Source organism: Acipenser ruthenus, chromosome 40 (genome assembly GCF_902713425.1).
Source record: "Acipenser ruthenus chromosome 40, fAciRut3.2 maternal haplotype, whole genome shotgun sequence".
Lineage (NCBI taxonomy): Eukaryota > Metazoa > Chordata > Actinopteri > Acipenseriformes > Acipenseridae > Acipenser > Acipenser ruthenus.
In genome coordinates, this window is record NC_081228.1 from 7,320,672 (window position 1) to 7,335,109 (window position 14,438).

The 14,438-nt window shown below is 52.1% G+C and overlaps 1 protein-coding gene across 4 annotated transcripts; it reads right to left on the reverse strand.

The window, feature by feature from the left end:
- Positions 1–715: 715 nt before the first annotated feature.
- LOC117968464 (RING finger protein 214-like) lies at positions 716–14,208 on the reverse strand. Of its 4 annotated transcripts, none has more exons than XM_059010126.1 (16): positions 14,117–14,208; positions 12,775–12,889; positions 11,881–12,268; positions 11,175–11,234; positions 10,821–10,961; positions 10,286–10,425; positions 9,952–10,020; positions 9,637–9,733; positions 8,386–8,474; positions 8,092–8,182; positions 7,146–7,241; positions 6,574–6,905; positions 2,982–3,105; positions 2,340–2,453; positions 2,068–2,169; positions 716–1,210 (listed from the first exon to the last, which is right to left on the reverse strand). In XM_059010126.1, the coding sequence occupies exons 2-16, from the start codon at positions 12,873–12,875 to the stop codon at positions 1,145–1,147; spliced, it is 2,010 nt and encodes a 669-aa protein (XP_058866109.1). In that variant the 5' UTR covers positions 12,876–12,889; positions 14,117–14,208; the 3' UTR covers positions 716–1,144. The 4 variants fall into 4 exon arrangements, 3 of the variants coding, with proteins under 3 accessions (XP_058866109.1, XP_058866108.1, XP_058866110.1); XM_059010125.1 differs by lacking the exon at positions 14,117–14,208 and adding an exon at positions 13,733–14,041; XM_059010127.1 differs by lacking the exon at positions 12,775–12,889 and having other exon boundaries at positions 14,117–14,186.
- Between the last annotated feature and the right edge of the window lie 230 nt (positions 14,209–14,438).

The window sequence follows — 14,438 nt, forward strand, 5'->3', positions numbered from 1 at the left end:
CCTGAGTGCATCGCTGCGCTGGTGTGATTGCGTGGGAGAGTCTGTCTCCTGAGTGCATCGCTGCGCTGGTGTGATTGCGTGGGAGAGTCTGTCTCCTGAGTGCATCGCTGTGCTGGTGTGATTGCGTGGGAGAGTCTGTCTCCTGAGTGCATCGCTGTGCTGGTGTGATTGCGTGGGAGAGTCTGTCTCCCGAGTGCATCGCTGTGCTGGTGTGATTGCGTGGGAGAGTCTGTCTCCTGAGTGCTCTGTGTGTGTGCACACATTGCTGTGCTGGTGTGATTGCGTGGGAGAGTGTCTCCTGAGTGCTCTGTGGGTGTGCGCATCGCTGTGCTGGTGTGATTGTGTGGGAGTCTGTCTCCTGAGTGCTCTGTGGGTGTGTGCATCGCTGTTCTGGTGTGATTGTGTGGGAGAGTCTGTCTCCTGCATACTTATTCTTGTAGATTCAAACCCCAGTTGCCGATCTTGGCTGGGCATCAGTAAATCTGCACAGTGTTCTTGCACTTTTCATATACTACTACACATTTAAGACACTTTGCATTGCTTTCTTAACACTGTTTACCAGACCTCTCTGATTTACAATGCTTCCCTATGCTTTACCAGACCTCTCTGTGCTTTACAATGCTTCCCTATGCTTTACCAGACCTCTCTGTGCTTTACAATGCTTCCCTATACTCTGGGCTGAGGAATCTGGAAATAAAACTCGGGGGCGACACAGCCTGGGAAAATCAACTTTATTGAGTGTTTGACAAAGCGTCTTGAGAGAGTGCTGCAAGAAAACAGCAGGCTTCCCCTGTGAGTCCTGAACTGAGGTCTGAACTAAACCTGGCTCAGACCGCGGGTGTACCGGGGGCTGCAGCTGCTCCTGTCCGCTCTCCCCTCTCCCGTGCACGAGGCAGCCAGCCCGACAGACAGACAGACAGACAGACAGACAGACAGACCCCCTCGTGTTTGCATTGCTTTTTTAATGACTCTGGACCTGCAGAAAGGCAGCTTGATTCCAGCACAGTGAAATAAAGAGCAGTGCTTTGCACGTGTGCACAGCTCACTCAAAGGGAGAACTGTCTTCATCCACAAACACAAATAAAAACCCTGTGCGGAGATGAATCTTGAGGAGGATCTGGAGTCTCTCCACAGCGCCAGGGAGCTACTTCACACTGGGACAGAAAGGACAGCCGCTGTTCTTGCTGGATTGCACCCACACCTTGATACACTGAAACCAAACAAACACCTTAGAAAAAACACACCCTGGCACCCTGCTGTAAAGCACATGCTCCCACTGCAGCTAAACTGCTCAAGTGTTGAACGTTTACAACACAAAGTCTAGCAACCAGAAAGCAGCAGATACAGTGTTCGACTAAAAGTCTTTATCACTGTCTTCGTTCAAGCAAAGAAGCAAAAGATCTTCCACTGAAGACAGCAGGTTGCGGTAGGGTGATGACTGCATTGCTAACGAGAGATGCGATTTGAAAAGAAGCCTAGGTTAGCCCCCCTCTAACTTTCACGAGCACAATATTAACAGATAGAAACAAACCAAAAGCCCTATCAGGAAGAGAGAAGGAAAGAACACTGTACCTCTGTGATCAGTGTGCGAGCAGCTCAGAGAGTTAGGGTTAGTGTTAAACTGCACCTCTGTACGGTGTGTGAGCAGCTCATAGGGTTAGGGTTAGGGGTAGGGGGTAGGGTTAGGGGTTAGGGGTAGTGTTAAACTGTACCTCTTTGTATACGGTGTGTGAGCAGCTCATGGGGGTAGGGGTTAGGGGTAGTGTTAAACTGTACCTCTGTGTACGGTGTGGGAGCAGCTCATGGGGTTAGTGTTAGGGGTAGTGTTAAACTGTACCTCTGTGTACGGTGTGGGAGCAGCTCATGGGGTTAGTGTTAGGGGTAGGGGGTAGGGTTAGGGGTTAGGGGTAGTGTTAAACTGCACCTCTGTGTACAGTGTGGGAGCAGCTCATGGGGTTAGTGTTAGGGGGAGGGGGTAGGGTTAGGGGTAGTGTTAAACTGTACCTCTTTGTGAACGGTAAGGGAGCAGCTCATGGGGTTAATGTTAGGGGTAGTGTTAAACTGTACCTCTTTGTGTACGGTGTGGGAGCAGCTCATGGGGTGCAGGTTTCCAGGCTCCACGACGTTCTGACACATCAGACACAGCTTCCTGTTCACTGACTGCGGCACCTGAAGAATTCAACACAGACACGCTAACAGCGCAGTAATAACACAGCAGCAACACGCTAACAGCGCAGTAATAACACTTAGAAGATCATTGTAACAACACGGTCACGGCACGGTCACAGAATATTAAAAAACTCAATTGTATTTGCAGAAGCAGCGCCCTTTTTTCTTACCGTGGGCTGCCTTGCGGGTAGTGAAGGCATCCGTGGAGCAGGGTGATAAGCCTGGGGCACAGAGATAGGAAAAGGTCCTGTTCCGGTGGAGGGAGGCCCAATTGGGCCGAGAGACTAAAAGAGGTTTGAGAAACAGCAGACACTTGTTTACAGACAAAGATATTCCTGTCTCGGAGTGCTCAGTGGGGCTCGGCCTGTCTCGGAGTGTTCAGTGCAGTGTTCAGTGGGGCTCGGCCTGTCTCGGGGTGTTCAGTGGGGCTCGGCCTGTCTCGGAGTGTTCAGTGCAGTGTTCAGTGGGGCTCGGCCTGTCTCTGGGTGTTCAGTGGGGCTCGGCCTGTCTCGGAGTGTTCAGTGCAGTGTTCAATGGGGCTCGGCCTGTCTCGGGGTGTTCAGTGGGGCTCGGCCTGTCTCGGAGTGTTCAGTGGGGCTCTGGTTGTCAGTCTCTATGTGTTACCTGTCTCGGAGTGTTCAGTGGGGCTCGGCCTGTCTCGGAGTGTTCAGTGGGGCCTCTGGTTGTTAGTCTCTATGTGTTACCTGTCTCGGAGTGTTCAGTGGGGCTCGGCCTGTCTCGGAGTGTTCAGTGGGGCTCGACCTGTTTCGGAGTGCTCAGTGGGGCTCTGGTTGTCAGTCTCTATGTGTTACCTGTCTCTGTCTCTGTCTCTCTGCCAGTGTCTGTGCCACCTGCTGGGTGAGCTCCTCCACAGAGAGGCCGGCCATGGTCCCGCGAGACGTCTTGATCTGCTGGAGCACCGAGGTGAGCTGGGGCCTGCGGAGAGAGGGGGAGGGGGGGGAGAGAGAGTAATACCTGGTGCAGGTGAGTCTAACAGGACAGTGAGTGTTACCTGGTGCACTAGAGGAAGCGACTCAAGTTACCTGGCTCTCAATGTATTACCTGGTGCACTAGAGGAAGCAACTCGAGTTACCTGGCTCTCAGTGTATTACCTAGCTCAGGTGAATGTTACCTGGCTCAGATGAGTGTTACCTGGTGCACTAGAGGAAGCGACTCGAGTTACCTGGCTCTCAGTGTATTACCTAGCTCAGGTGAATGTTACCTGGTGCACTAGAGGAAGCGACTCAAGTTACCTGGCTCTCAGTGTATTACCTGGCTCAGGTGAATGTTACCTGGTGCACTAGAGGAAGCGACTCAAGTTACCTGGCTCTCAGTGTATTACCTGGCTCAGGTGAATGTTACCTGGCTCAGATGAGTGTTACCTGGTGCACTAGAGGAAGCGACTCGAGTTACCTGGCTCTCAGTGTATTACCTAGCTCAGGTGAATGTTACCTGGTGCACTAGAGGAAGCGACTCGAGTTACCTGGCTCTCAGTGTATTACCTAGCTCAGGTGAATGTTACCTGGTGCACTAGAGGAAGCGACTCAAGTTACCTGGCTCTCAGTGTATTACCTGGCTCAGGTGAATGTTACCTGGTGCACTAGAGGAAGCGACTCAAGTTACCTGGCTCTCAGTGTATTACCTGGCTCAGGTGAATGTTACCTGGTGCACTAGAGGAAGCGACTCAAGTTACCTGGCTCTCAGTGTATTACCTAGCTCAGGTGAATGTTACCTGGCTCAGGTGAATGTTACCTGTTGCACTAGAGGAAGCGACTCTCGAGTTACCTGGCTCTCAGTGTATTACCTAGCTCAGGTGAATGTTACCTGGCTCAGATGAGTGTTACCTGGTGCACTAGAGGAAGCGACTCGAGTTACCTGGCTCTCAGTGTATTACCTAGCTCAGGTGAATGTTACCTGGTGCACTAGAGGAAGCGACTCAAGTTACCTGGCTCTCAGTGTATTACCTGGCTCAGGTGAATGTTACCTGGTGCACTAGAGGAAGCGACTCAAGTTACCTGGCTCTCAGTGTATTACCTAGCTCAGGTGAATGTTACCTGGTGCACTAGAGGAAGCGACTCAAGTTACCTGGCTCTCAGTGTATTACCTGGCTCAGGTGAATGTTACCTGGTGCACTAGAGGAAGCGACTCGAGTTACCTGGCTCTCAGTGTATTACCTAGCTCAGGTGAATGTTACCTGGTGCACTAGAGGAAGCGACTCGAGTTACCTGGCTCTCAGTGTATTACCTAGCTCAGGTGAATGTTACCTGGCTCAGGTGAATGTTACCTGTTGCACTAGAGGAAGCGACTCTCGAGTTACCTGGCTCTCAGTGTATTACCTGGCTCAGGTGAATGTTACCTGGTGCACTAGAGGAAGCGACTCGAGTTACCTGGCTCTCAGTGTATTACCTAGCTCAGGTGAATGTTACCTGGCTCAGGTGAATGTTACCTGTTGCACTAGAGGAAGCGACTCTCGAGTTACCTGGCTCTCAGTGTATTACCTGGCTCAGGTGAATGTTACCTGGTGCACTAGAGGAAGCGACTCAAGTTACCTGGCTCTCAGTGTATTACCTGGCTCAGGTGAATGTTACCTGGTGCACTAGAGGAAGCGACTCGAGTTACCTGGCTCTCAGTGTATTACCTGGCTCAGGTGAATGTTACCTGGCTCAGGTGAATGTTACCTGTTGCACTAGAGGAAGCGACTCTCGAGTTACCTGGCTCTCAGTGTATTACCTGGCTCAGGTGAGTGTTACCTGGCTCAGATGAGAGTTACCTGGCTCTCAGTGTATTACCTGGCTCAGGTGAATGTTACCTGGCTCAGATGAGTGTTACCTGGTGCACTAGAGGAAGCGACTCGAGTTACCTGGCTCTCAGTGTATTACCTGGCTCAGGTGAATGTTACCTGGTGCACTAGAGGAAGCGACTCAAGTTACCTGGCTCTCAGTGTATTACCTAGCTCAGGTGAATGTTACCTGGCTCAGGTGAATGTTACCTGTTGCACTAGAGGAAGCGACTCTCGAGTTACCTGGCTCTCAGTGTATTACCTGGCTCAGGTGAATGTTACCTGGTGCACTAGAGGAAGCGACTCGAGTTACCTGGCTCTCAGTGTATTACCTAGCTCAGGTGAATGTTACCTGGCTCAGGTGAATGTTACCTGTTGCACTAGAGGAAGCGACTCTCGAGTTACCTGGCTCTCAGTGTATTACCTAGCTCAGGTGAATGTTACCTGGCTCAGATGAGTGTTACCTGGTGCACTAGAGGAAGCGACTCGAGTTACCTGGCTCTCAGTGTATTACCTAGCTCAGGTGAATGTTACCTGGTGCACTAGAGGAAGCGACTCAAGTTACCTGGCTCTCAGTGTATTACCTGGCTCAGGTGAATGTTACCTGCTGCACTAGAGGAAGCGACTCGAGTTACCTGGCTCTCAGTGTATTACCTAGCTCAGGTGAATGTTACCTGGCTCAGGTGAATGTTACCTGTTGCACTAGAGGAAGCGACTCTCGAGTTACCTGGCTCTCAGTGTATTACCTAGCTCAGGTGAATGTTACCTGGCTCAGGTGAATGTTACCTGTTGCACTAGAGGAAGCGACTCTCGAGTTACCTGGCTCTCAGTGTATTACCTGGCTCAGGTGAGTGTTACCTGGCTCAGATGAGAGTTACCTGGCTCAGGTGAATGTTACCTGGCTCAGATGAGTGTTACCTGGTGCACTAGAGGAAGTGACTCAAGTTACCTGGCTCTCAGTGTATTACCTGGCTCAGGTGAATGTTACCTGGCTCAGATGAGAGTTACCTGGCTCTCAGTGTATTACCTGGCTCAGGTGAATGTTACCTGGCTCAGATGAGTGTTACCTGGTGCACTAGAGGAAGTGACTCAAGTTACCTGGCTCTCAGTGTATTACCTGGCTCAGGTGAATGTTACCTGGTGCACTAGAGGAAGCGACTCGAGTTACCTGGCTCTCAGTGTATTACCTGGCTCAGGTGAATGTTACCTAGCTCAGGTGAATGTTACCTGTTGCACTAGAGGAAGCGACTCTCGAGTTACCTGGCTCTCAGTATATTACCTGGCTCAGGTGAGTGTTACCTGGCTCAGATGAGTGTTACCTGGTGCACTAGAGGAAGTGACTCGAGTTACCTGGCTCTCAGTGTATTACCTGGCTCAGGTGAATGTTACCTGGCTCAGATGAGAGTTACCTGGCTCTCAGTGTATTACCTGGCTCAGGTGAATGTTACCTGGCTCAGATGAGTGTTACCTGGCTCTCAGTGTATTACCTGGCTCAGGTGAATGTTACCTGGCTCAGATGAGAGTTACCTGGCTCTCAGTGTATTACCTGGCTCAGGTGAATGTTACCTGGCTCAGATGAGTGTTACCTGGCTCTCAGTGTATTACCTGGCTCAGGTGAGTGTTACCTGGTGCACTGGGGGAAGCGGCTCTGTAGTTTCTCCAGCAGGACCTCCAGTTTGCCGGCCGGTTTGCTGCTCGCTGGCTGAGGGTTCGAGGGGAGGGGGGATGGGATGCCAGAAGGTTGGGCTGGTGTCTGTGAGGTCACTGTCGCCGTGGGAATGCTCTGTGTCGGCATGGCAGCGGCAGGGGGCGGGTGCTGTGGTGCAGTGAAGGGCATCACCATGGAAACAGGAGGAGCACTCTGACGTAACGCGGGCGGAGGCATGTAGTAATGGGGCATTCCACCTGGCATCGCCATGGGAACCGGGGGCCGGAAGACAGGAGGGGGCGGCAGAGCCTGAGAGGGGGGAGAAAATACTTTACAAAAAGAATGTGAAGATACACCCTGTACTGTACCGCTGAAGCACACACATGCACACGCTGTATAGTTATCTAACCCTAACCTCTACTGTACCGCTGAAGCACACACATGCACACGCTGTATAGTTATCTAACCCTAACCTCTACTGTACCGCTGAAGCACACACATGCACACTCCCTGACTCACTCACACACACACGCTCCCCAACACACTCACCATTGGCACAGCTGGCAGGGATGGGACTGGGATGCTTGGTAGGCTCTTCAGTTTCGCCCCGTTCCTCACCAGTTGAATGTGCCCATTATACTGGTTCTGAGAAAGGATTGAATATAAAGTAAAAAAGCCTGCACAGTGCTGCACCTTCAATAATAAAAACACAATATATCACATATTTGCAAATGTATTGAAAATGGTTAACTGGTACATCCCCTCACCTGCACACTGCCCAGCTCGATGCACCCCCTCACCTGCACACTGCCCAGCTCGATGCACCCCCCTCACCTGCACACTGCCCAGCTCGATGCACCCCCCTCACCTGCACACTGCCCAGCTCGATGCACCCCCTCACCTGCACACTGCCCAGCTCGATGCATCCCCCTCACCTGCACACTGCCCAGCTCGATGCACCCCCTCACCTGCACACTGCCCAGCTCGATGCATCCCCCTCACCTGCACACTGCCCAGCTCGATGCACCCCCTCACCTGCACACTGCCCAGCTCGATGCACCCCCTCACCTGCACACTGCCCAGCTCGATGCATCCCCCTCACCTGCACACTGCCCAGCTCGATGCACCCCCCTCACCTGCACACTGTCCAGCTCGATGCACCCTCCTCACCTGCACACTGCCCAGCTCGATGCACCCCCTCACCTCACCTGCACACTGCCCAGCTCGATGCACCCCCCTCACCTGACCTGCACACTGCCTAGCTCGATGCACCCCCCTCACCTGCACACTGCCCAGCTCGATGCACCCCCTCACCTCACCTGCACACTGCCCAGCTCGATGCACCCCTCTCACCTCACCTGCACACTGCCCAGCTCGATGCACCCCCTCACCTGCACACTGCCCAGCTCGATGCACCCCCTCACCTGCACACTGCCCAGCTCGATGCACCCCCTCACCTGCACACTGCCCAGCTCGATGCACCCCCTCACCTCACCTGCATGTTGCCCATCTCGATGCGCACTCGCCCGATCTGTGTGTCCCACTCGTGTCTCTGCTGAAGGTTGTCTATCGAACCCGGACCCAGTCTGCACAGCGGACACAGAACAGAGGATACTGCTCATGGCTCATTTGTTACGCCTCACTCCTCACGTTAGCTATCTGAAGCATGCAGATGCAACTTTAACCACCTCTACCCCTCCACTACACCCCTCCCTTTTTAGACTTTAAAACCCCAGCCACCTCTCCCACCCCTTTAAGACCACGGAGTGCGCTCCGCAGACAGACTGACCGCAGGTTTTGCAGGTGCTGCTCTGCCTCTGTCAGCCACTCCTCTGTCTGAGCCAGCATGTTCTCTCTCTGGCACTCCAGAACCGCCACCTGCAGAAGAGACACGACCAGACAGATCAGCCAGGCTCTCCAGAGTACATGCTACACCAGTGTTCTTTTGGGAAACTTTTTCTGGCAACTTGTCGTGCCATTTTTTAGCAATTACCACCATTGGAATAGTTCATTCTAAACTATCTTGATTTGAACAACTTAATGAACATTTGCTCGAAAATATCCCCTACAGTAAGTTTTGAGGAAAAGCTTGAAAAGTTGCCTCAGCTTTTACGCTGAGCCTGCCTCAGCATTAGCCCTGCCTGCTGGCACTGTGACCCCCTCTCTCACCTCTGTGTTCAGCGCCCTCCTCGTCTCCTCCTGGATCCTGTGACCCCCTCACTCACCTCTGCGTTCAGCGCCCTCCTGCTGGATCCTGGGATTCTGTGACGCCCTCTCTCACCTCTGTGTTCAGCGCCCTCCTCGTCTCCTCCTGGGATTCTGTGACCCCCTCTCTCACCTCTGCGTTCAGCGCCCTCCTCCTGGATCCTGGGATTCTGTGACCCCCTCTCTCACCTCTGTGTTCAGCGCCCTCCTCCTCGATCCTGGGATTCTGTAACCCCCTCTCTCACCTCTGTGTTCAGCGCCCTCCTCCTCGATCCTGGGATTCTGTAACCCCCTCTCACCTCTGTGTTCAGCGCCCTCCTCGTCTCCTCCTCGATCCTGGGATTCTGTGACCCCCTCTCTCACCTCTGTGTTCAGCGCCCTCCTCCTCGATCCTGGGATTCTGTAACCCCCTCTCTCACCTCTGTGTTCAGCGCCCTCCTCCTCGATCCTGGGATTCTGTAACCCCCTCTCTCACCTCTGTGTTCAGCGCCCTCCTCGTCTCCTCCTGGATCCTGGGATTCTGTAACCCCCTCTCTCACCTCTGTGTTCAGCGCCCTCCTCCTCGATCTTGGGATTCTGTGACGCCCTCTCTCACCTCTGCGTTCAGCGCCCTCCTCCTGGATCCTGGGATTCTGTGACCCCCTCTCTCACCACTGTGTTCAGCGCCCTCCTCATCTCCTCCTGGATCCTGGGATTCTGTGACCCCCTCTCTCACCTCTGTGTTCAGCGCCCTCCTCCTGGATCCTGGGATTCTGTGACCCCCTCTCTCACCACTGTGTTCAGCGCCCTCCTCATCTCCTCCTGGATCCTGGGATTCTGTGACCCCCTCTCTCACCTCTGTGTTCAGCGCCCTCCTCGTCTCCTCCTCGATCCTGGGATTCTGTTCCGTCAGCTGACTGCGCAGCTCAGCCAGCTCTCTCTCCCAGCACTCCCTGTGAGACAGAGACACGGGGCACAGTCACGCCATCAGGGAGAGGAGGCAAGCAGAGAGAGGGGGTGAGGGAGGAACAGTGGGAGCATGAGTGCAGCGGTGGTGTTTAGTAACAGAGAGAAACACAGGGTGCAGCAGTGGTGTGTATAGACCTCGGAGTGATTGAGAGTGCAGCGGTAGAGAGAGTGAGACAGAGTGCAGCGGTGGTGTGTGCTGTACCTCTCCACAGTTTGCTCTCCGATCAGCAATTCCACTCGGACCTCCTCCTCTTCTTGTTTACGCAGCAGCCTGCAAGAAAGAGGCACCGATTCAGATAAGCAGGTAACCTCGCTCGCTCAATCACTAATACACACACACCTCAATCACTCCTCACACACACACTCTCAGTAGTTGGAGCCATTCCAGGTTTTACTACATGACAGAGCTTGCTTCCTATGAAGTATCTCTAACTGAAGTCACAGTAAAACACATACTAGCTCTGACAGCTAAGCAGCAGCAGTCTCATCCAGCCCACACACATGCACGTCTCAGCCAGTCTCACTCTCGCCCCTACCTCTTCACCTCCTCTTCCAGTCTGTCGATCTCGTTCTTCATCTCCTGCTCTTTCTGGCTGCACTCCTTATTTTCCTTCTCAAACTTCCTGCGGTTTTCATCTCTCTTTCCTATCAGCTCCTGCACCTGCTCCAGGGTCCTCTGCAAAAGCAAACACACAAGCAAGCCAGGCTGGGTTACTGAGACACGGCCCGAGGCTGCCAACCTCTCCAACACATTCCCACACACACAGTCGGGTGCAGGGTGTAGCGCGTAGGGTGTATGGTGCAGTGTGTAGGGTGCAGGGTGAAGGCTGCAGGGTGTAGGGTGTACAGTGTGTAGGGTGTAGTGTCTAGTAGACTCTGAGTCTATCCTCTCTCAGTTCCTGCAGGACCCTCGTTTTCAGCTGTAGGGTGTAGTGTGTAGGGTGTAGTGTGTAGGGTGCAGTACCTGGTAGACTCTGAGTCTCTCCTCTCTCAGTTGCTGCAGGACCCTTGTTTTTAGCTGTAAGGTGTAGAGTGTGTAGGGTGTAGTGTGTAGGGTGCAGGGTGCAGTACCTGGTAGACTCTGAGTCTCTCCTCTCTCTGTTCCTGCAGGACCCTCGTTTTCAGCTGCTGCTGTTTCTCTGCCTGCGTCTGCTTGTCCAGCACTTCCTGGTAGCGCTCCCGCAGAACCTGGCTCTCTGACATCACTTCCTCCTGGAACACCACATGGAAACAACGGGCTGCACCAATCAAACGATGATCATTTTCATTCAGCCTTTATTTAAGCAGGCAAGCAGATTGAGAACACATTCTCATTTACAACAGCAGTAAAAGCCAAGGTTTACAAAATAAAGAATTGAAAACATCCTCCGAAACAAAGCTCTGTAATTTTAATTTGATTTGCCTGTGTATCGATCTGTGTCTCACCATGTACTTCCCAGTGACCTGGTCAGTGTTGATTCCTGTCTCTGCCGTCTGGAAGTCCGTCTACAGAGGAGCAGGTATAGAGAGAGGGGTGGGGGAGAGGGAGGAGGAGGAGGAGGAGGGGGAGGGGGAGAGGGAGGAGCAACTGTCAGCCAAACACTCAGGACTACATTCCAACAGGAGCCGAGACACATTTATGAAACATCAGAGCGGCATTCTTGTTGAAGCTAGGTTGTAAACAGCAGTCTGATGCAGGCTGGGTTTTACTGCCAGCTTGTTCCACCACTGCATACAGGAAACAAGACCCGAAATGGACCAGACTGCCGTGCAGTGGGATTCTTCCCGTGTGTCATGTAATAGTCTTATCAACTCTGTAAATCTGCTAGTAAGAGACTGGGAGTTTAAATCCTTGGTTTGCACTATTTTAACATTCCATGGGATTGATCTATCTATCTATCTGATCTGATCATTCTAGCTATCTATCTAGCGGTCTGTCTGTCTATCTAGCTGTCTGCCTGTCTATCTAGCTGTCTGTGTCTGTCTATCTAGCTGTCTGTCTGTCTGTCTATCTGTCTGTCTAGCTAGCTGTCTGTCTGTCTAGCTAGCTGTCTGTCTTTCTTTCGTTCTATCTGGCTATTTGTCTGTCTATTGCTCTGTCTCTCTCTCATACAGGGATTGACATTCCAAATGTAACAGGCAGCTCTCTCACCTGCACCTCTCTCTCCTCTGTCTGTGTGACCCCATCTCCCTCCCCATCCTCCCTGCAATGCAGAGGCTCCCCCTGGCAGGCAGGGGGCACTGTGGTCGCAGGCTCTTCCACGGAGGGACTGGGCACTGTGGTCGCAGGCTCTTCCACTGAGGGACTGCGGGGATCATCACTGGACCAGGGTGTGTACCCAGGCTCCCGCAGCTCCTCTTTTAGGAAGGCGTACACCTCTTCAGCCATTTCCAGCTCCCACCCAGTGAGAGCTTGGATGTGCCCGGTGAACCTCCCCTCGCCGCCCCACACAGTGGAAGCTTCCTTCTCTGCCTGGTGATGGAACGGGACAGGGCACGGCGTGTCCGGCAGGTCTCCAGCGACAGAGAGGGCGTTCTCGCTGTGGGAGGAGAGGAATCGTTGGATGTTTTTATTGGCTCCTAAAACATTTTTCAATACAAGTAAATATAAGCCTGACTTAAGCTTGGATTCAAAGCTGCTGCTTGACTCTCACTCCTGGAAGTCAGCACATTCCCAGTAACTGGAACCTCGGATTCAACTCCTTAAACAAGCCCGAGTGAAGCAGACCAGCATTTTGTCATTGCTGAACCTGTCTATAAACAAGCCCCTCAGTGAAGCAGACCAGCGTTTTGGACGATGCTGAACCTGTCTATAAACAAGCCCGAGTGAAGCAGACCAGCGTTTTGGACGATGCTGAACCTGTCTATAAACAAGCCCCTCAGTGAAGCAGACCAGCGTTTTGGACGATGCTGAACCTGTCTATAAACAAGCCCCTCAGTGAAGCAGACCAGCGTTTTGGACGATGCTGAACCTGTCTATAAACAAGCCCGAGTGAAGCAGACCAGCGTTTTGGACGATGCCTCCTCCAGTGTTGAAACTCGTTACCTGATAGCCATCTGTGTCAGCTCCCTGTCCAGCTGACTGTGCAGCGTGGACGCCGGCTCCTCGTCACTAGGGGGCACGCTCTCCCACTCTCCCGAGGCCATTGCAGTGCGTACAGCTTCAAGAGAGCAGAGAACACAGGGTCAGGGGTCACGCGCAGTGCAGAGGAAGCACACTAACTCATGCTGCACGGCTCTTAAATGAACCTTCTCAGCTGTTTACTGTATGTGAGCCTTTATTGCTTCCTAAGAAATGACTCTAAGGAGAAATTACAGGGATGGCAATAAGACTCCACTGCAGTGTTATCCTTTCCTGGTTTCACTGTGAGTTTAATATTAAGACACACCAGGCTGAGCTTGTTACCTATACACTGTGGCTAATCAAGCTTGTAGTAAAACCTGGGATGGGTGAAACTGCTGTGCAACAGGAGTCTTATTATAGGAGGCTGTGTGGTCCAGTGGTTAAAGTCCAGGGCTTGTCACCAGAAGGTCACCGGTTCAAATCCCACCTCTAGCACTGACTGTGTGTGACCCTAAGCAAGTCACTTCACCTCCTTGTGCTGCGGATGAGATGTTAAATCAATGTCCTACTGGAAGTGACTCTGCATATAACGCACAGTTCACAGCCTGCCTCTGTAAAGCGCTTTGTGATGGGGGTCCACTATGAAAGGCGCTATATAAAAATAAAGACATTAATATTATCCTATAGATGCACATCGGTCACAGCCACTCCTGGTTTTGCTGTGAGCAGAGTCACACTTGAGGTGCTGCCTGATCAGGAAGTCCAGGTCGCAGGGTTCGGAGTTTGAAGTAAAACCTGGAATGGCTCAGACTGCTACACAGCTGCCACCCTTCCTGCAGTGACGTCAACTCACACTTAAGCACAGGACATGAGCAGAAACATTTCGGTGTAGCATGGCAAGCTGAAATGACATGGAATAACATGCAATACTGCACTAAACCTGATCACCCCACTGAATACACTTGCGAATCCGTGACTGAAGGGAGCCGATCAGCCGAGTCGACACTGTGTAGCCTCTGTATGAAGATGAGTTCAAACTTCAATTCAGAAGAGACGCACGCCGTTTTTATAAACGCTCCGGCGTTTCCGACGCAGACAAACTTTCAAGTATTCATTTCTGAGTTTGTATTAACGTCATTGCGTGATGAAAAAGCAAACTTGAAACTGAAAGAAAAGCAAATTCAACAACCGGATGAAAGTTGAAAACTCCAGTACTGAATGAATTGCTTTTTTGTAGCTCCAATCATCCCACCGCGAAACACCATCGTTACTAAACCGGCTGACCTATAAAACGACTCAGTTAGTGATTTTAATTCTGCAATACCTGCTTCTCGGTGCCGGACTCTCTCTCTCACTCTCGCACACGCTGCTCGCTGCAGTTATTCAGGGTTTAGGGTCAAAGGTAACGCCTCCAGCTGGCGCAGCAGAGGAGCGCGGAGGCGGCGGAAGGGCTCTGAGTGAAATCATTCTGTTGCGTTACACAGCAGCGACATCTTGCGTCGGGTGTGCCGCACAACGCCAGCTCACCGATCAAACACACTATTAATAATAATAATAATAATAATAATAATATTATTATTATTTATTTCTTAGCAGACGCCCTTATCCAGGGCGACTTACAATTGTTACAAGGTATCACATTATAC

Excerpts from the sequence above, each read along its gene's own strand:
- LOC117968464 (XM_059010126.1), bottom strand. The coding sequence starts at position 12,875 with ATGGCCTCGGGAGAGTGGGAGAGCGTGCCCCCTAGTGACGAGGAGCCG. Across the intron at positions 8,183-8,385 it reads CAGCACCTGCAAAACCTGCG|ACTGGGTCCGGGTTCGATAG; the intron begins GTCAGTCTGTCT and ends TCCGCTGTGCAG. Across the intron at positions 1,211-2,067 it reads CCCACACCGTACACAAAGAG|TGTATCAAGGTGTGGGTGCA; the intron begins GTACAGTTTAAC and ends GTTTGGTTTCAG.